Source organism: Bombus vosnesenskii, unplaced genomic scaffold (assembly GCF_011952255.1).
Source record: "Bombus vosnesenskii isolate JDL3184/JDL3185 unplaced genomic scaffold, Bvos_JDL3184-5_v1.1 scf7180000013305, whole genome shotgun sequence".
NCBI lineage: Eukaryota > Metazoa > Arthropoda > Insecta > Hymenoptera > Apidae > Bombus > Bombus vosnesenskii.
The window spans coordinates 3164857-3185941 of NW_022882954.1; the positions used below are offsets into that span (position 1 = coordinate 3164857).

A 21085-nucleotide genomic window follows, 5' to 3' on the forward strand; every position below is an offset into this window, starting at 1 on the left:
ATTGCTAGAATTGAAATTTTCATCGATTGGAAGAATATACTTCTGGCAAATACGCGTGTCAAGTATATCCTGCAACCTAAGAACACAGAACAAAATCACCCTCTATAGGACCGTAATAAAACCTGTCTGCACCTACGGAATCCAACTATGGGGAACAGCAAATAATTCCAACATTGAAATACTTCGACGCTTCCAATCGAAAACGCTAAGATCCCTTATAAATGCATCCTGATATGTCACCAATGAACTAATACATCGACTAATACACAAAGAGGAAATAGCAAAATATAGCGACAGATATAGCAAAAGAGTCAACAAACATCGAAACCTCCTAATTACTGGATTACTTGATACGTCGGACCAGATCCGCAGGCTGAAGAGACACTACCCGTTAGACCTAAACACTAGATTTAATTAGATATTTATATTAAGTAATATTCACTTATTTATAACACCTACTTATGAATTATACTTATCTATAATAAGTATTAACTTGTTATAAATAATCAGCCATGTCACTGCGCCACGCCAGAAAAATTACTGAAAATTCTCAACGCGAGAATTGATCGTAATTTTAATAAATAAATAAAAAAAAAAAATTTCTCTAATTATCTGTAACTAATTCGTGAATGTGACCACCCACCCGGTAATAATCCATCAATCGAGTACCAGTTACTTATCATTTGGTCAATACACGAGTGGAAAATTACTGTTTCGCTGAAACGTATAAAAAGGAAGTGGGCAAAGAAAGAAGCTAAGAAATCGACCCATATTGCGGCGCGTACAGTGAAGTGACAACAATGGTAAACGCATCGTTAACACTAAGTTCGTATCAGAAGGTTTTTCGATCGAGACACGGGAAAATCGAATAACATAATAACGAAAGAAAATATTTCAGTTTATCCTACGCTACTTTCGACGTTGAGAGGAGCCAATTCTACGATCTTTCCGAACGCAGAAGCAAACTTATCTCTGATTAATCAGGATAATAGCCTACTAAGTGAATTGGAGCTGAATGTTTTACGTCCCAATTTGAAAACGGTTACTTTCACGCTTTACACACGGTCAGAATCGTCTTTCTATTGATATTTATCTTTATGGAAAATCTGCACATTTTTCAATTCGCACAATTTCGCACATTTCAATTTTCCATAATGGCACGATCGTTCATCGTTTGATTACGATATTTAAAAGGTAAATTCAGAATGTGATTAAGAATTAGTTGATTAGCGAAAAATATAATCTTTTTGCTTAATCTTCTCGCTACGATAGACCACTATAGTAACCGTTTGTGAATCTAACCAAAAACGATCACTATAGCGAACCTCGAATGAAATGTATACACTGTATACATCACTGCGTCATTGAAATTACATACAGCAATTGTTGTTTATTTTTTGTTCAAGTTACAGCTAAAAGCCATAACGAATTGTATTGTACGATCTGTCTTCCGACACACCAACAAAATTCTAATTGAAAAAGGTTAAATCGTGAAAAGATAAAAGCTTGTAATTTATGTACTGATAGTTTCCCTACAATCTTTCAAACGTATATAACCCAATTTTTTATGCTATATCATTTTTCCTTGCTTTGTCCATAGAAATGTACGCTATAGAATTTCGACAGGCTTTTAAACTTCTTTTTAGAATTTTGTCTAGCTCGAACTCCGTTACATTCTTTCGAATATTTTCGACCCAGTTCTGTCTTTTTAACGTTAAAAGGTATCTTCGGTTTAAACAAAATGTGTTAAAGTCTTGTCGCTATTCGCGATTCCATTTATTTCTTTTTTTCTTTTTTTCTACACTACGTTAAGCTTTTTCTTAAAATATCGCAATCCTTTCGTGCTTGTTATCGCAGTAGTGTTAAAATATTTTTCGTAGCTCATCCTGTGTTTGAAACATTGCAACTACGTTCAACAATTTCGCTGAAATATAATTTTCATAATAGAGAAAACCCAGCCGGCGAGGTCCTAGTACTAAACGATATAAACTCGGTCCAAGCGAGTCAATGGAACCCGGAAAGAAAAACCGCTATAATCACTCACGGTTGGGTTAACAATGGTTTAAGTTCGTCGTGTACACTCGTACGCGATGGTAAGTAAAGTATCATCGATGTAATAAATAAATCGTACGCTTAAATTCGTAACATAATTGACGTCGATGGAGATCCTGTAATTCGAAGACAAAAATAAAGAACGACAAAATTAAACGTTGCGCGTTTGATTTGTCGGAAAAATCGAGTTTGGAAACTTGACAAGCACGCTACAATACGAAAATGTTCTATCTAGTATTCTCTTTTTTTTTTTTTATTTATCAAGATATATTTAACTATTCGAAACTTCCTGTGAGTTTTATCTTTTAAGTATTGGGTTGGCAACTAAGCGAATGCGGATTTTGTGATTAGGTGGTATTGACATAGTTTAGTTGCCATAAAAATTATGCACGTTATACGCGATAATGGCTAAATATTTGAATGGAAGAAAAGAGAATGAAAGTTGGGATTTCTTTAGCCTCGATAGGATATAACATGTAACGTATTAGAATAAAATTAGAATGAAGTTTCGTTTTCGAGAAAATCGGATTTAAAAGTTTATCAAGTACACACGACTAAAGGTATTAGAACAAGACCTTAAAAGAGACAATTTTATTCTACATTTTAGACTTATCTTCACGTGTACAGTAGCCTGCTACCAATTCTTTTTTTTTTTCTTTTTTAATACCAATTAGGCAAATACACGTGCATTTGGCTAATTTCTAAACACCATTTTCTTGGAAATCCAACGCAACTTTGTTATTCTGAATTTTCCTCTTACTCTGAGTCATGGAATCTTTCTCACTTCAGTTGTACAGAATTTAGGTTTCCAATAATGTATAGACTGCTGGCAATAAATATCTACTGAAAAACTAAAAACAGATTTTACTTTATTTAGTATTTTAAATTATAAGACACACATAATACCAATGAAATAATTTTCTTATTTTTGATTTATAGTAGAATACTTAGAAAGTAAGAGCAGTAAAAAATATCCAGCTTGTATCTATACAATACTTCAATATTATGACAAGTAATATTTTTTCTTTTCAGCTATTATTAAGGTCAAGAATTGGAACGTCATTGTCGTCGATTGGGGTAAGATATCAGCCAACTTGATATATTCCATCGTTGCAAAGGACGTACCACACGTTGCTCTCCATGTAGCTAGTTTCGTAAATTTCATGCGAACTGAGGCTGGTTTGCAAACGTCCAACTTGAGAATTATTGGACACTCATTCGGAGCTCAAATCGCGGGCTTGAGCGCGCAAGAGATAGGAAAATCGAGCCGAGTAGCGGAAATTGTCGGTAAGTCACGATATATTATTAGGATGTCATTCTAAAATCCTCCAGAAAAAATCCAGTAGCGTTGATTTTAACGTTAGATTGAAAACAGCACGGTAGATTGATTAGATTTTGCAAATGAAATATCAGCAATATGATGAATGAGGTTTCTAAGATTGAACGATAAACATTAAAATGTCGAAAATATCCTAAGATTATCTTAACTCGAAGGAAAACGTTTTTAAAAATTATATATATATTTTTATGTAAGTTGATTTGATCTCCGACAAAACGTCATTATGTTACAGTGGAGTATATTAGACCTTGAAATATTTTCCATTATAGCACTCGACCCTGCTAAGGTAATGTTTGAAGACAAAGCACTTGATCAAAGAGTTGATGCATCGGACGCAGAAAATGTTCAAATTATCCACACGTGCGTTGGACAGTTCGGTTATTCTCTACCTGTTGGTACTTCAGACTTCTATGCGAATGATGGAAGACATCAACCAGGATGCGGCATTGACTTGCTTGGTACGGAACATACTACGGAGTATTCTATTATTGACACACTTCAACTTAAAAATTATTATTTCCACGCTTTCTGTGCCTCAATCTGTGCATGTGTGTTTGTACATTGTTAAAAACGAATGTTATGAAACACAGGAATTTGCGCACACTTGCGTAGCTACAAATTCTACGCTGAATCAATTACGAATCCGAAAGGCTTTCTCGGTAGACGTGCAGACGGTGCAACGGCATACATGGGTGGTGCAACGCTCGATCCTAAGTAAGTTTTATTTTACTACTGTTACTGATAGATTATGGAGTTTTATGCATTTCCGGGGAATTGGAAGAATGCGTAGAATGCAAATAAATAATGGACAGTACATGTTATAATATCTAGGAGGTGAAAATTCTTGGTCCTGCATTTTTAGCTGAGTTCATAAAAGTATGAATTTGCATAGATACTTGAGAGATAATTGCTGAATATATCTGTTTAATTATTTTTTAATGTTTAATTTAGTTAACTGATACTAATATATGTTAATTTCTTTACAGAGCTAAAGGAACCTATTACTTCAAAACTAGCAGTCAATATCCTTTTGCTCTTGATGGATAACATTATTCTTTTGAATATTTGGATGTAGTTTGTGCAGATGTATTTCAATATTAGTAAGATACTTGTATAGATTATGTCGGAAATTAAGAAATAAATAGCTGTTGATTTTATTGTTCATTAAAATTCGTATAAGAATCTTATTTCGATTTAGTGCAGCCGTATCCTGAATTCTTTGAGTTGATTTCGATGCAAGCATGAGCATACGCATAGCGATGCCGAGCAAAGGCGTCGTCTTAACCCTTTCGCTACGGGCGGCTTCTTCGTCGCGGCACTCCCGCTGAACGAGTCTCCGCGCCAGAACAGTGCACGCGAGAAAGATCGTCAATGGTGAATAAAATTATTCTTCGCGTGTATTTTGAATATGTAAAATATTAAACTCGAGTTGGGATGTAAATAACTCTTGATGCGATGATTCATTAAAATCTTCCTAAAAAAACGTCTACTTTTACTTACCGCAACCATATCTTCAATTGCTTGCGTCGATTTCGATCCAAGCATGACCATGCCCATAGCAATGCCCGCAGCCTCGCCAGTAACAGCATCGTCTTGATAAAGATTGAATTTCAATTGTTCATATACATCTTGCCTATGCGATCCCATAGCGGCCAGACCCAAGCCTAAACAACCTCCATGACGAACCATCTGTAAGAAAATCATTGCAGATTCTAAATATGTGACATCGTATGGTTCCAAACTGAGATAAAAAAACAATAGTGACGTATAGTTGTCCCAGACTGAAATCGATTTCTACCGAAGTTTCAAGTACTTAATAAAATTAAGAAAAAGATATGATATGATAGTAATTTAATCGGTTTAACAATATTAGATAGCGGTTTCAATTGATGTTATCAGTAACTTCAAGTTTCTTATCTCCTGATTTATCATTTAATTCGTTGTTTCGTCGCTCGAAACGCATTTACTTTACCACTCAATTGATTTTATGATCACACTATATCTCTATGGACCACTATACCTCGTTCTGTGCGTCCTTCAGCTGGCCAAGTAAGTAATCTGTAATTGCTGCGCCGTGGTTTGCATGAATGAGCCCTAACGCATACAGGCCACCTCCTTCGGAATAACCAGCTCCCGCACCAGTATCTCGCGGGAGATAAGATTGCATTAGAGCTAAGGCTTCTTGTTCATGACCTCTGTGAATTACTCCTAAGGATGCAGTAGCTGTTAATTTTGCCCAATTCGTAGCTCTAGCCAACCATTCTAGATTATCTCTAAAATGTGAAACAAATAAAGTGAAAAATAAATATATTCCTTGAGAATATAATCCGCGTAAGATCAGTTGAATACAGTGAGGTATATTTACCTTAAAAATTGGTCGCTAGTAGTTCCAGAATGCATGTATGCATTCGCGATTACGGTGGCAGTATGACAAATAGACACACGTATAGTATCTTTAGTATTTTTCAGTATCAGCATATCGGTATGATTACTACGAATAAGAAATTGGAGATGCAAATCGATGGAAATTTCTCCGCCTAATATACTTGACAAAGCATCTACGCGTTCTTGTTGCTCACGTTCTTCTGCATTCTATACAAGTGAAATAATCAATTGGCACAGTGTGTATTACAATATAGTAAATGTTGTATAGTATTATTTCTTTAAACCATAAGACTTACCAAACTTTCAACGCTACGTTGAGATTTCTCTTCTGGAGCTGGCGTACTACTACTGTTTTCAGTCTCTGCTGTTGTTGCTGCTGCAGACTCAGTGCTAACTTCAGTGGTTGCTTTTACAGCTGGTTTTACAATTGGTTTAACCATAAGGGCTCCTGGGATAGGAGCTGTTGCTCTCAAAGCTTGTAAGACACGACCAAGGAACTGTTGAGTTGCTGATTCGTATAAGTCAAATGCAATTTGGTAGGCCATAAGAACACAATCTTGCGAGCCTTTACTGAGTCTGTCTAAAAGTTCAGCTACAGCTAATGGGTCGTCCAGAAATATCAAACACTGACACATGTTGACATAGTCTGGTGTTCCCAAGTTACGATAAAGGCTCACTAGGCAACGAAGCACAGTATTACGAAATCCACGATTCTGAATAAGACTCATGACAACTTGGAAGGCATAGGATAACATACCACTAACATCATCCTACAACAAACATATTAATAAATATAATTTTTATATTATCTATATTACATTACTTGCATAAATTAACATGTAATATAACTTACTGATTGCATAATTGCTGTTTCAAAGATATCCATCCTTCTTGTTTCAAGAGCAAGACCCAAAGCTTGCCGATATTGATTATCATCTAAACATCGTTGAAACATTCTGTTTACAATTCCTTCCAATCTTGGATCGATTCCTTTGCTATTTGGTGGTAATTTTCCCTCAGCTTCCAACACACGTTGTTGAGTATAATAGTCAATACATTTAGCTGAAATAATACAGAATAATAAAGAATCTCTACCCAATAAAATCTAATACTAACAGTCAATAAAATACCTATAGTAGTATCAACGTATTCATTGCGGGCATTAACATCAAAGAGCTCTCCAGCTCCAAGAGCATAAGTCAAAGAATCTTCAAAACTTCCTAAGTGATAATATACTTTACTAGCAACTAATGCAGCTAAGTCATGTTGTGGAAATGCCTTATCTTCATGAAGAATCTCACTGAAAAATATAACATTCTGTTAAATAAAACATTAAAATTATCTTAAAAAAAAATAGATGATGATATATACAGTACATACATTTTTTCTATGGCCTCAGAAATTTCAGGCCAAAATTCATCTACTATCATATCCAACTTCTTCAATGCAAACACCTTTAATTCAGGCATCGGCTCCTCAAGGAGGGAAATGATACCAGCTGAAATAAGATAAAAAAAGTTGATTAATCAATTAAACTTAAAAAACGTTAAAATCATAAAACAAAACTCGATGTCTGTTAATATCAACTAAACGACTATATTAATACTTCGAATACAAAATTATATAGGTTATGGCCCACGAGATTTGCAAATCATTGCATGTCTGATAATCAAACACAATGTAAAAATGTACTAATAAATTTGTAAATAATAAAAACTAGATATACATTTACTATCCTACTTAAAACACATAATTTACCTGCTGATGTGATATTCATTTTCGTTTTCGTACAATACGTCTGCCTGCAACAAAGACTCCCGAAGAGAGTTTGATAGCAAAATAGCAAATACCGAACTACGAACTCATCAACCAAATTCAACTGAAATATGCCGCAAGCTGTTTTAACGACTACCACACTAACATCGATGATAAAATTATCAAATTCTCAAACTTTTTCATGTTTTCCCATATAGTTGCTTCTCGATTTTCGAAAAAAATATTTGATAGCAAAAATGATTACAACAAAGAATATTTATTATTAATTACGAAATTTTAAAATAATAAACTTCTGATCTTGTAAAGTTTAAATTTTATAAATGGTAGCACTGCATGATATTGGCGTATGATTTATAATGTTTACTCGTACTTTTACTTGAAATGCTAACGTGAGATATATATAGTTGTAACTCGGAATTGTTGTAGAAAGTGCAATTATAAGAGAAGTAGTTTTTAAAATGTCGGAGAGAGCGAAAATTATGAGCCACGTAAAACATATTCCAAAAGATGCTCAAGTTATAATGTCAATTATGAAAGACATGGGAATAACAGATTACGATTCAAAGGTTATAAACCAATTGCTCGAATTTACGTATCGTACGTAATGTATTATATTTATAATTTATTTAAAGTAATGTAGATGAAATGAAGTATAAAATCGTGCATGATTTTGCATTTATGATTTTACATTTGGAAGTAAGCCATAAAGTTATTTTCGGTTTAAATTCCGCAGGTTATGTTACTTGTATATTAGACGACAGTAGAATTTACGCAAATCATGCTAAAAAAAAGTTTATCGATTTGGATGACGTTAGATTAGCAGTTAAGATGCAATTGGAACGTACGTTTACAAATCCACCCCCAAGAGACGTGTTACTAGATGTTGCTCGGACAAAAAACAATGTACCACTGCCATTTGTCAAATCAAACAGTGGTTTAAGATTACCACCTGACAGATTTTGCCTGAATGCAACAAATTATAAACTTAAGAATTCAACGAAGAAAATAGTTGGGAAACCACTGCATTCTTTGGTTGGAAATAACATTCAAAGCGGTCAGTCTAAGATCAAAGTGGAAAGTAATAAATCTGGCCTCTCCATAGTTAAAAGGCCGGGGACACTTGCGACAGTTGCCAGGACTCAAAGCATTTCAATGCCAAAACCTGTCCTGAAATTTTCAACAGGTAAATGATACAGGAAAGTAAAGAATATATAACAGGAACTAATTTGTTAATTACATCGCATATCACAGATCCCTTCCGGACCTTGCATTCCCAAACATCTGTTCCCTCTATCCATATTTCATTAATACGTAAGATGCAAAATTGTGTATGTAATAATAATATTTGCTACTATATTTTTCATTTTTTACTTATATTAATTGTTTAAATTTATAGCCACAACTGGAGGAGCTACCGTAAAGGCACAAGTAGCCAAGCCAAAAATACAGATTTCTTCGGGACAAACAATGCCGCCTATCAAAGTAGAGATCGAGGATTCTATGAAAAGGAAAAGAGAAGATGACGATTATGACGTTTCATAGTAATAAAGGACGCGGATAAATTATTTTATATTTTTTGTTTGCATCGTTTGAATCAGTGTATATAATATCAAAATGATTCTATCATTTCACATAATGCTTTAATTGAATTTTATCTTTTTGAAATTTATATAAGAATTCCAATGAAACCGTATATTTTTTATTGGAAGACACTGTACAAATGTGTACATAGCGAATTCAACAAATTCACATTCTACTTGCATATATTTGTTATAAATCATCATATTTTATATACTATATTTCCCCTAAACATTTTCCAAACGAAAATTAAAAGAATAATGGGGATATTTTTTGTTCAGTATTGTAAAATATTTCCATGGAACAATAAAAGATAATAAAGAGAAAAGTAGGATAATTGTCTAAATAAATTAATAGAATTTCTCAAATTCCAACTTATTTAGAAGGTAATTTATTTGAATGTTATTTTAAGCCTCGCAAATATACGCATCTTATTCATCGTATTTACACAAAGTCGACGGCTGTTCACTATGGAACTCCGTATTCTTCATCTTCATCGCCTTCATCTTGTTCTACATCAGTTTCGTCTTCTGTGGCATATCCAGGAGTTGTTGGAGCAGGTACAGGTTTGTCATCTTCGTCTTCGTCTTCGTAATCACCTACATCTGCTGGTTCTACTTCATCCTCGTCTTCTTCTTCCTCATCCTCTTCCCCCGTTTCATCTGGCCTTCGCACGTCTTCTACAGGAACAATCTCTTCTTCGGCCAATTCATCTTCCGTTGGCTCTTCTTCAGGCTCTCCTGCTTCTTCTGGTATTTCACCCGCTTCGAAAGGTGGTGGTTCTTCGGTTTCAATCTTTTCCGGTTCTTCTCTTTTTTCTTTCGCCACATCCTTTTCCCGCACGCACTTCACTCGCTGAAATGGCTTGAAGAGTTTAAAATCTTCGGGTAATTCATCTTCCGAATAAAGTCTGTTTGGTAAAACATATTTTATCATTCTATAAACTCGATGCAAGAAAAATTTCTTTAAAAAAGGTAGCTATTAATTTCATGCGTTTCATACCAATAATGCAAAAAACAGATCAATTTCCTACCTGTCCGCAAAATAGATACGTCGAACCCTGCAGTTTGCGTGGATCTGTATGCGTGTAGTTTCGACATAATTTGTCCCGTACGCTCTCCGCGTAAAGTCCGCGAGATTAAATTGAATTTGATTCCAACCACCGGATAGGCCGATCGGCATCGACGTGCAGAATGGCCGAACTCGCGTGGTGCTTTGAAAATTACTCATGCGAAACCTTCTGTGCATATCCTTGTCGTCGAGTATCTGTCGAATCAAAAATGAAATATACTTCTTTTCTACATTCATTGTAGTTTTACGAAATGCCATTGCTGCTACTGAAAAAGATATAATCATTAAAGAGCTTTCCCCGTGAGACATTTACTGTTATTTCGAACGTGAAGTACTTCTTCATGTTCTTGATAATCATAATGAGAAACGGAAGTTTAATGCCAAGAACTTTCTTGGGACCACATGGGCAGAAGATGTACGTTGTTGTGACGTTGGTTCCGGCTATTTCCAGAGCTAGAGATTTCACTTCGTCGTCTGTTACTCTACGAATGTATCCATTTTTCACCTGTTCGAGACGATCGATACTCGGAGCAAACAGATTAATTGCAATGGAATTTATTTTACTAACTTAAACAGGTGCAATATTTGGAGAAATTTAATGGCGATAAATCTGACAGTGAAACTATTTCTATTAATCTCACAAAATAGAGTTATCTTTCCTTATGTTTTCTTTATATTGATAAACTTGCGTGCATATTCTCCATTCATAACTTTAGCGGACGTGATCCGCAGTCGCCAAATTGCTGTCAGTCATTTCATTTATTTGATTTACCGCTTTAATATTTGAAAGTTAACGATTTAGAGAAACTTGATTTATACACCTGTAGATCTTTGAGGTTCACGGCCAAATTATTTTGTGTTCGAAAATGTCGCGTATTGAAGATGATTGTAAAGAGAATCGGATGAGCGGATATTGGGCATAGAAAACAGAATCGATAGAAATAGGCAATGAAGATAGATATCTCGTCATGTTTGTTGCATCATCCTATAAATGTATTAACATATTTTTCACAAAATTAACATAATACTTTTAAAGATAACCGACGAAGGAAATTTTTTTACGGCTGGAAATACTAATGTTGTTCATATTTGTAATAGTCATATGTATATAGCTCTAACATGATTCACTGTATAATGACTGATCATGCAAAGTTCAATGTCAATTTTGAAAAACGTCGAACGAAGCAGGAACATGTACAAAAGCTCTGGCACTCTACACTTGTCATCGAAGGTATGTTTATAATTCTATAAGCGACGTGTAGTTATTATATTAGTGTTAAATTTTAATTCGTTAATTTAATACAATGTGAGTCTGTGTATAATATAAAAATATTAATCAAGTAATATTCGATACAAAACAATACTCGGTATTCTAACAACAGCGTAAGTTGGACTTAGGAGTAACAGCATCGAGAAACAGCGTTTAACGAAAATAAATTATGACAGATACATTATAATGGAGTGAGAAATTGTGATGTCGTATGGAAGTATTTAAATAGTTAGGATAATACAGACAAATTACGTAATTATGCTAAATAAATACTCAGACGATATACTCTGTGGATAATATTACATGTTTGTTGCCAATTATACTCTGTTTCCTACTTTCAATTGTGAAAATGCAAAATTTGGAAGAAGAGTTACGACGTGACGAAAACATTGGAGCATCTTTGCGTACATTTACGTATCAGCGCAGCATCAATTAATACTTACGTAACTTCCGAATCTCGACATCCTATAAAAAGGACCGAGATATAATGAAACACTTCATTCGGTGGTTCGCTGAACGTGTTAGAAAGAATCAAAAGAAGAACTACGGTAAGTGACAGCTTCAATAAAAGAAATGACTAGTTTTAGAAACATTATTGTTATTGTTTTTCGTATTACTAGAAATGATTACGTACTGTTTGACTTCAAATATATGTACTTTTGAGAAATAAATTAAAATATATTTAAAGCAATTAAACAATTCTTTGCAATTAACTTATCTTAACTTTCCTCTTAAGTTCGTATATCGGTTGCAGTTAAAAAATTAGATTCGTCAGTGTGAGTCGTTCTTCATCCATCATCAATTGACTATCAGTCACTCGAATGGAAAATCACTGTTTTCCATAAACCTATAAAAAAGCGGCGAAAAACGGAAGCGAAAAAGAAGAGCAATATCGCGGTGTGTGTAGAGAATCGCGATGTCAGTCACGATAAATGTATCATCGTCAAAATGTTCGTATCAGACTTTTTCTAGATCGAGGAAAATCGAGTAGCTTAGTAACGAAAGAAATTCTTTCAGTTTATCCTACGCTCTTTTCGATATTGGTCTATGCAAATCCGCTATTTAGAACAGAGGGAGATGGATACTTAACTCTCTTTCGCGTCCACGTAGCCCCACTGCCTCATTACCACGGTTTAGACACCTACTTGAACGCGACCAATTTTACGCTATACACAAGGTTGGTTTTATTTTATATCAATTTCCTTCTTTACGGAATATCTTTATGTACATTTTGCATATTTAAATTATCGAGAGACGAATAAAAATTGGCAATCTGATTACGATGATAATGTTTGAAAGATGAATATAAGGACTAATTAATATTTTTTAAAGAATTACACATCGCTATTGCATGCTGAGATGAGAATAAAACTGAAACATTAAAATTCGCGGGTTGACATGGCTAAAACATATTTCGTAGCGAAAAGACAACATCGTAGCTTCGTCGTGTTAGATGAATATTCAACAGGCAGATTCAAGGTACATTGAACAGTTTCAGTAAAATATGATTTTTCATCTAGAGAGAATCCCACAAATGGAGACATCATAAAACTAAATGACATAGAGTCCGTCCAGAACAGTCATTGGAACGCAAGCAAGCAAACAATTATAATCACTCATGGTTGGATACAAGGCGGTTTAGCTTGTGAAATCGTACGCGATGGTAAATACGTAGATACGCTGTGAGCGCAAATTCGTGATATAATTGAAGTTCGGGGAGATTCTATGACTCGAACTAAGACGAAGATAAAGAACAACAAAATTACGTTTTACAATTACACGGTTTCGTTTTTCAAAAAGACGACTTTCGAAAGTTGCCAAGAATACGGCAATATCAAATTGCTCGATCCAGAATTTTGAAAAGATCTCGAAATTCCGAAATAGGAGGAGATACGCAACTGTGTTGAACGATACAGCAATACGAATTAGCAGTAAAAGTTTACGACCACATCACTCGAAATGTCCATATCACCTCCACGTGTCTCAGTATAAATGATTAGTACATACCGGTCATGGCAAACGCGTACAAGTGTGTAGATATATTAGATTGTCACAAATGTTTCTTTCGTTCTACAAGGAAATAATAGATGCACAACACTTTTACTTTTATATTATTTTATTGAACTACGTATGATCCATTTTGTTACATTTCTACCGTTACGATCATACGTGATTCGATAAAATAATATAAAAGAAAAAATGTTGTGTGTATTAATTCCGCATAAAACGAAAGGAAATTTTGACACAATTTAATACATCGTCACTTTGCAATTGCATCTGAATGGGGATGACCGCTCAAATGCCACAAATCTCAGTGACTTCATTAACCTTTTTAACATCCTCATACACAAATATTTATCGAATGTCCAGCTGGACAAATTGTAAAGTACAAATTAAATAATAAAAAGAAAAATATACAAATAGCAGAGGAAAAATATTATAAAATAAAAAGGTTAATCTCGGCATATTTAACGCATGCTCGAATTCTGTTACAGTAGTTCATGGTGTGCCCATATTTTTCGCATCGGATACACTGAGTTGTGTTTCTTTTGTATGGTGAAGGTTCTATTGCTATTATTCTGTTTAATATTTTTTCACGTCGAAAATACCAGTATTATTCCTTTTAGGTTTAACCTACATATTGTTGAATAGATAAGGTATCGTTATACGAACGTCAAACCGTGTCTTCTTCAAAACTACACACTGAACGAGATAATTTTATTCCACATTTTAGACTCGTTTTTCCAATTTTGTATTCTTGTGTGATTAGGAACTAGGCAAATTCACGTATATTTGTATAATTTCTAAACTCCAGTTTGCCGAAAATAAAGGCTTCAACGCAACTCCGTTGCTCCTGATTTTCGTCTTAATTTGAGCCAGAGAATCCTCCTGGACTTCGGCTGTATCGAATTTAGATGCCCATTTATGCAATATGTACACTGTCGGCCATAAATATCTGTTGATAAACTACAAGAATTTGACTTTGCGTGGTAGTTCAAGTTGTAGGGCATATATAATACTAATAAAATAATAGATTCATATTAAAATACTTGGAACATAAACGCAGTAAAAAGTATTCGATAGTTACTCAATGTGAACAAGTGTCCTACGAGTTTTGAGCGATAGTGGCCATATATGCGATAATTTAATATCAATTACAAAGAAAAATTTCCTGTTCTTAGCTTTCCTTGAGGTCCGAGACTGCAACGTTATTATTCTTGACTGGAGTGAAATATCAGACTACATAAATTATTACGAAGTCATAAAGTTCGTACCGCACGTTGCCAGGTATTTAGCTAGTTTCGTAAACTTTATGCGAATTGAGGCTGGTTTGCGAACGACCAACTTGAAAATTATTGGACACTCTCTCGGTGCTCAAATCGCGGGCTTGAGCGCGCGGGAGGTAGGAAAATCGAGCCGAGTGGCGGAAGTTATCGGTGAGTAACGATATATTATTAAAGTGTCAATTGAAAGTTCTCCGAGAAAAAATCCAGTAGCGCCAATTTTAATAACAGATTAGGAACAGTAGAGTAGATTGATTTGTGATTAGCAAATGAAAGATAAGCAGAAGGATAAGCGAGGTTTACAAGTTTGAACGATAAATTTTAAAATGTCGGAGATATTCTTACATTATCTTATTTCGAAGGTATACGTTTTTAAAAACTATATATATTTTGATGTAAGTTGATTTCATGTTTGACAAAACGACATTATGATACAGCGGAGTATACTAGACCTTTAAATATTTGCCATTACAGCACTCGATCCTGCCATGCCAATGTTTCAAGAAAAACAACCTGGTGAAAGAATTGATGAATCGGACGCGGAAAATGTGCAAGTTCTTCACACATGTGCCGGAAATTTAGGTATGAATATCTCGATTGGTACTTCAGACTTCTATGCGAATGATGGAAAACATCAACCAGGATGCGGCATTGACATGTTTGGTACGGAACATACTACGGAATATTCTATTATTGACACATTTCAACTTAAAAAATATTACTTCAGTGTCTCAGTCTGTGTGTGTTTGTCTGTACGATGTTAAAAACGAATGTTATGAAACACAGGATTTTGCGCACACTTGCGTAGCTACAGATTCTTCGCTGAATCAATTAAGAATCCGAAAGGCTTTCTCGGCACACGTGCAGATGGTGCAACAGCATACATGGGCGGTTCTACCCTCGATCCAAAGTAAGTTTTATTTTACTACTGTTATGGATAGACTATGGAGTTTTACGCATTTTCGGGAAATTTAAGGAATGCGTAGAATGCAAATAAGTAATGGACAGTACATGTTATAATATTTAGGAGGTGAAAATTCTTGGTCCTGCATTTTAAGCCGAGTTCATAAAAGTATGAATTTGGATAGATACTTGAGAGCTAATTGCTGAATGTATCTGTTTAATTATTTCTTAAAATTTAATTTAGTTGACTGGTGCTAATATATGTTAATTTCTTTTCAGTGCTAAAGGAACCTACTACTTCAAAGTTAACAGTCAGTATCCTTATGCTCGTGATGGATAACATTCTTCTGAATATTCAATATTTGAATGTATTTTGGACAGATGTATTTCAATATTTATAAGATACTTGTATAGATTATGAAAAAAAATTAAAAAATAAATAGCTGCTGATTTTATTGAAATTCGTATAACAGAACTTTTATTTCGACTAACTGCTGCCATATCCTGAATTCCTAGAGTTGATTGCAATATAAGCGTGAGCATACGCACAGCGATGGCGAGTAAAAGAGTCAGCTTCATAAAGGTTGAATTTCAATTGTTCATATACGTACGAACGTAAAGTACTTCGTGTCGTACTTCTTTAATCCCGATGACTTTCTTGGAACTAAGGTGAAGATATAGTTGTGAGTGACAGTACTACTGCTGGTGTGGACGTGAAGTGCCGCCACAGAATCATTTGGGCAGAAGACGAGTTTTCTGATGAAATTGATTCCGGCTATTTGCAGAGCTAGAGATCTTACTTTGTCGGCTGCTATTCTTCGAATTTGACCATTCATCACCAGTTCGAGACGATCGATACTCGGAGCAACCAGATTAATCGCAATGGAATTTATTTTACTAACCTGAACAGATATAATACTTGGAGAGAATTAATGGCGATAAATCTGACACTGAAACTATTTTTATTAATTTCATTAAATAGAGTCATCTTTCCTTATGTTTCCTTCATATTGATGAACTTCCGTGCATATCTCATAATTCCAGCGGACGCGATCCGCATCTGTACAAAACAGACATAAGTCCATGCTTGTTACGGAACATCCTACGTTTCTGCTCTCGTCGAATTAATAAAAATAATGAAAAAGAAAAAGTATTATAATATCTTCACCTTATCATTGTCCCGAGAAAACGTGACATTTAATCATTCAATACACGTAAAGTAAGAGAATTTCTTTATTTCGTTTCTAGTCGAATCGAATTTGTTTTCTCTCCTGATCAAATCAAATCAAATGCTTCGCGCATTTGTTTCTGTTTTTACTAAAGGAAGGAAATAAATTTGCAAGCTTTGTACGTAAATGGACAGTTTAGAAGAAGAGCTACAACTTCTTGAGTACATTTATGTATTAGTGCAGGAGAAATTTTATAGTTACGTAATTTCCAAATCTTGACGTCCTATATAAAGAATCGAGATATAATGAAATACTTCATTCGGTGGTTCGCTGAACGTGTTAGAAACGGGTAATCAAAAAAAGGACTACGGTAAGTGATAGCTTCAATAAAAGAAATAGCTAATTTTAGAAACATCTCTGTTATTGTTTTCCGTATTGCTAAAAATTATTCCGAAATTATTAAATTATTATTATAATTATATATATATATATAATGGCGTAATATTTTTGGAAATCAGGCGATCGATTCGTGAAAACTCAAGATTCGATTTTCCAAGTCTTTTTCAGTATTTCCTCCTTTTCTTTCTTAAGTACCCACCCTTCTCAATTTATATCGTTCGATCGATTCCCAATATAGGAAAAGTCAAATCTTCGGTTGGTGTTCTAAATTCTATAGAATTTACACACACATATATATACATATACTTTTGAGAAATAAATTAAATTATATTTAAAGCAAATAATTAAATCTTGGCAATTAACTTAATTTAATTCTCCACTTAAGATCATGCATCCGTTAAATTTAAAAAATTCACCTTATTTCTCTAACCACTTACTTATGGAATAATTTTGCTCTTCATCCATCATTAGTTGAGTTGGTCGTCAATCATCATCAGTTATATCGGTCTTTATCCATTATCAGTTGAGTCGGTTTTCATCCATCATCAGTGGAGTCGGTTTTCATCCATCATCAATTGACTATCAATCACTTACCAACCATGCATTACATGAGTGAAAAATTATTATTTCTCATCAACGTATAAAAAAGCGGCGAAACACGAAGAAGAAGAAGTAAAACAATATCACGGTATGTGTGGTGAATAGCGACGATAGCCATGGCAAATGTACCATTATCAACACGTTCGTATCAGAATTTTTCTAGATCGAAATACGGAAAAATCGAGTAACTTAGTAACGAAAGAAATTTTTTCAGTTTATCCTATGGTTCTTTCGATGTTGACCTATATCAGTCCAACACTTAAAACGGATGGAGATGGATACATAACTCACTTTGAAATCAATAAAGAACCCGTGTCTAAAAACCTCACTTTGGACACATACTTGGATGCGATCAGTTTCACGCTATACACACGGTTGGTATTATTTTATATCAATTTCCCTCTTTATAGGTTGTCTTGTATTTGACGAATATTGCACAGGCAGATTCAAGGTACGTTCAACAGTTTCAGCTAATTTGATTTTCCAGAGAGAATCCCACAGATGGCGAGATCCTAAAACTAAATGACGTAAAGTCCGTCCGGAACAGTCACTGGAACGCAACTAAACAAACCATTATAGTCACCCATGGTTGGACTCACAGCGGTGAAGCTCCAGTTTGTACAACCATACGCGATGGTAAATACGTAGATACGCTGTGAGCGCAAATTCGTGATATAATTGAAGTTCGGGGAGATTCTATGACTCGAACTAGGAAGAAAATAAAGAACAACAAAATTACGTTCTACAATTACACGGTTTCGTTTTTCAAAAAGACGACCTTCGAAAGTTGCCAAGAATACGGCTGTATGAAATTGCGCGATCTCGAATTTTGAAAAGACCTCAAAATTCCGAAGTATTCTGTTTAATATGTTTTCACGTCGAAAATACCAGTATTATTCCTTTTAGGTTTAACCTACAACATTATTGAATAGATCAGGTATCGTTATACCAACGTCAAACCGTGTCTTCTTCAAAACTACAGAACGAGATGATTTTATTCTACATTTTAGACCCGTTTTTCCAATTTTGTATTCCTGTGTGATTAAGAACTAGGCAAATTCACGTATATTTATTTAATTTCTAAACTCCAGTTTGTCGAAAATAAAGGCTTCAACGCAACTCCATTGCTCCTGATTTTCGTCTTAATTTGAGCCAGAGAATCCTCCTGGACTTCGGCTGTATCGAATTTAGATGCCCATTTATGCAATATGTGCACTGTCGGCCATAAATATCTGTTGATAAACTACAAGAATTTGACTTTGCATGGTAGTTCACGTTATAGGACATATATAATACTAATAAAATAATAGATTCATATTAAAATACTTAGAACATAAACGCAGTACAAAGTATTCAGTTCTTAATCAATGCGAACAAGTGTGCTACGGCTCTTGAGCGGCAGTGACCAAATATTCGATAATTTAATATTAATTACAAAGAATATTTTTTGTTCTCAGGTTTCCTTAAGGTCCGAGACTGCAACGTTATTATTCTCGATTGGAGTGAGATAGCAGACGGACTAATTTATTCTGTCGTCGCAGAGATCGTACCGTACGTTGCTCAACGTACAGCTAGTTTTATAAACTTTATGCGAACTGAGGCTGGTTTGCGAACGTCCAACTTGAAAATTGTTGGGCATTCGTTCGGTGCTCATGTCGCCGGCTTGAGCGCGCGAGAGGTAGGAAAATCAAGCCGAGTGGCGGAAGTTATCGGTACGTAACGATATATTTTTAAAGTGGGATTCTAAAGTTCTCCGAGAAAAATCAATAGCGCTGATTTTAACGTCAGGTTAAAAACAGTAGAGTAGATTGATTTATGATTAGCAAATGAAATATAAGCAGAAAGATAAATGAGGTTTATAAAATTGAACGATAAATTTTAAAATGTCGGAGATATGTCTAGATTATTCTAACTCGTAGAAGAGCATTTTCAAGTTCTATATGCTCTTTGATATAAGTTGATTTCATATTCGGCGAAATATCATTACGATACAGTAAATTACACTAAATCTCTAAGTATTTGCCATTATAGCTCTCGATCCTTCCAACGTAATGTTTCAACACAAAAAACCCGGAGAAAGACTTGATAAATCAGACGCAGAAAATGTTCAAATTATCCACACATGCGCTGGAGGGCACGGTTATTATCTCTCTGTTGGTACTTCAGACTTCTATGCGAATGATGGAAGACATCAACCAGGATGCGGCATTGACTTGTTTGGTATGGAACATACTAGAGAATATTCTATTATTGATACATTTCAACTTAAAAAATATTATTTCCGTGCCTCAGTCTGTGTGTGTTTGTTTGTACGATGTTTGTTTGAACGAATGGTATGAAACACAGGAATTTGCGCACACTTGCGTAGCTACAAATTCTTCGCTGAATCAATTACGAATCCGAAAGGCTTCCTCGGCACACGTGCAGATGGTGCAACAGCATACATGGGTGGTGCTACCCCCGATCCAAAGTAAGTTTTATTTTACTACTATTATCCATAGATTATGGAGTTTTGCGCATTTCCGGGAAATTTAAGGAATGCGTAGAACGCAAATAAATAATGGACAGTACATGTTATAATATCTAGGAGGTGAAAATTCTTGGTCCTGCATTTTTAGCCGAGTTCATAAAAGTATGAATTTGGATAGATACTTGAGAGCTAATTGCAGAATATATCTGTTTAATTATTTTTTAATATTTAATTTAGTTACCTGGTACTAATATATGTTAATTTCTTTACAGAGCTAAGGGAACCTACTACTTCAAAACTACCGGTCAATATCCTTTTGCTCTTGGTGGATAACATTATTCTTTTGAATATTCGATATTTGGATGTATTTTGTGCAGATGTATCTCAACATTTGTATGATACTTATATAGATTATGAAGGAAATTAAAAAATAAATAGCTGTTGATTTTATTGAAATTTGTATAACAGAACTTTTATTTCAACTAACTATTGCCATATCCTGAATTCCTAGAGTTGATTTCAATATAAGCGTGAGTATACGCACAGCGATGGCGAGTAAAAGACTCAGCTTCATGAAGGTTGAACTTCAATTGTTTATATACGGTAGCGGACAAAAGTTTAAGACGAAATGGAAGAATTAAATAATTGATTTACTTTTCACAAAAAATATAAATACAGTGTTCTAATTTTGGTATTGACTAATTAGAAATTTGTTTGTACACTTACAAAAAAAATTTCATTTTGATATTTTCCTCGGTAGCCAAGTTATAAACAATGAACGAAATCTGT

The 21085-nt window shown here is 34.5% G+C and overlaps 6 protein-coding genes across 7 annotated transcripts in view; 4 read left to right on the plus strand and 2 right to left on the minus strand.

Annotated features, from left to right (window-relative positions):
* The window catches only part of LOC117234572 (26S proteasome non-ATPase regulatory subunit 1), a 93497-nt gene extending 85804 nt beyond the window's left edge, over nucleotides 1-7693 (minus strand). The window contains exons 1-8 of the mRNA XM_033495941.1: nucleotides 7535-7693; nucleotides 7157-7274; nucleotides 6907-7076; nucleotides 6630-6838; nucleotides 6073-6546; nucleotides 5757-5983; nucleotides 5412-5664; nucleotides 4892-5080 (exon numbers count right to left, since the gene is read on the minus strand). Of these exons, the coding sequence (XP_033351832.1) occupies nucleotides 4892-5080; nucleotides 5412-5664; nucleotides 5757-5983; nucleotides 6073-6546; nucleotides 6630-6838; nucleotides 6907-7076; nucleotides 7157-7274; nucleotides 7535-7553 (1659 nt within the window). The 5' untranslated portion in view covers nucleotides 7554-7693. The remainder of the gene's footprint in view (nucleotides 1-4891; nucleotides 5081-5411; nucleotides 5665-5756; nucleotides 5984-6072; nucleotides 6547-6629; nucleotides 6839-6906; nucleotides 7077-7156; nucleotides 7275-7534) is intronic.
* On the plus strand, nucleotides 741-4561 carry LOC117234583 (pancreatic triacylglycerol lipase-like). Its single transcript, XM_033495961.1, has 7 exons — nucleotides 741-825; nucleotides 899-1064; nucleotides 1948-2093; nucleotides 3085-3339; nucleotides 3661-3849; nucleotides 3982-4105; nucleotides 4378-4561. Exons 1-7 carry the CDS (start codon nucleotides 801-803, stop codon nucleotides 4436-4438), a joined length of 966 nt encoding a protein of 321 aa, XP_033351852.1. The 5' UTR covers nucleotides 741-800; the 3' UTR covers nucleotides 4439-4561.
* Nucleotides 7694-7910: 217 nt separating the features above from the next.
* On the plus strand, nucleotides 7911-9152 carry LOC117234589 (transcription initiation factor TFIID subunit 9-like). The gene is made up of 3 exons (XM_033495967.1): nucleotides 7911-8149; nucleotides 8286-8735; nucleotides 8949-9152. The coding sequence occupies exons 1-3, from the start codon at nucleotides 8011-8013 to the stop codon at nucleotides 9092-9094; spliced, it is 735 nt and encodes a 244-aa protein (XP_033351858.1). The 5' UTR covers nucleotides 7911-8010; the 3' UTR covers nucleotides 9095-9152.
* A 94-nt stretch (nucleotides 9153-9246) lies between these two features.
* On the minus strand, nucleotides 9247-10769 carry LOC117234593 (glutamic acid-rich protein-like). The gene is made up of 3 exons (XM_033495974.1): nucleotides 10515-10769; nucleotides 10164-10396; nucleotides 9247-10040 (listed from the first exon to the last, which is right to left on the minus strand). The coding sequence occupies exons 1-3, from the start codon at nucleotides 10557-10559 to the stop codon at nucleotides 9599-9601; spliced, it is 720 nt and encodes a 239-aa protein (XP_033351865.1). The 5' UTR covers nucleotides 10560-10769; the 3' UTR covers nucleotides 9247-9598.
* Nucleotides 10770-10977: 208 nt separating this feature from the next.
* On the plus strand, nucleotides 10978-16121 carry LOC117234581 (probable phospholipase A1 magnifin). 2 transcript variants are annotated; one of them, XM_033495956.1, is made up of 8 exons: nucleotides 10980-12019; nucleotides 12226-12421; nucleotides 12489-12648; nucleotides 12992-13134; nucleotides 14654-14908; nucleotides 15230-15418; nucleotides 15542-15665; nucleotides 15938-16120. In XM_033495956.1, exons 2-8 carry the CDS (start codon nucleotides 12388-12390, stop codon nucleotides 15996-15998), a joined length of 966 nt encoding a protein of 321 aa, XP_033351847.1. In that variant the 5' UTR covers nucleotides 10980-12019; nucleotides 12226-12387; the 3' UTR covers nucleotides 15999-16120. The 2 variants fall into 2 exon arrangements, with proteins under 2 accessions (XP_033351846.1, XP_033351847.1); XM_033495955.1 differs by lacking the exon at nucleotides 12226-12421 and having other exon boundaries at nucleotides 10978-12019; nucleotides 15938-16121.
* Nucleotides 16122-17927: 1806 nt separating this feature from the next.
* On the plus strand, nucleotides 17928-20746 carry LOC117234584 (pancreatic triacylglycerol lipase-like). Its single transcript, XM_033495962.1, has 7 exons — nucleotides 17928-17967; nucleotides 18041-18200; nucleotides 18314-18462; nucleotides 19284-19538; nucleotides 19858-20046; nucleotides 20173-20296; nucleotides 20569-20746. The coding sequence occupies exons 1-7, from the start codon at nucleotides 17943-17945 to the stop codon at nucleotides 20627-20629; spliced, it is 963 nt and encodes a 320-aa protein (XP_033351853.1). The 5' UTR covers nucleotides 17928-17942; the 3' UTR covers nucleotides 20630-20746.
* The last annotated feature ends 339 nt before the right edge of the window (nucleotides 20747-21085 follow it).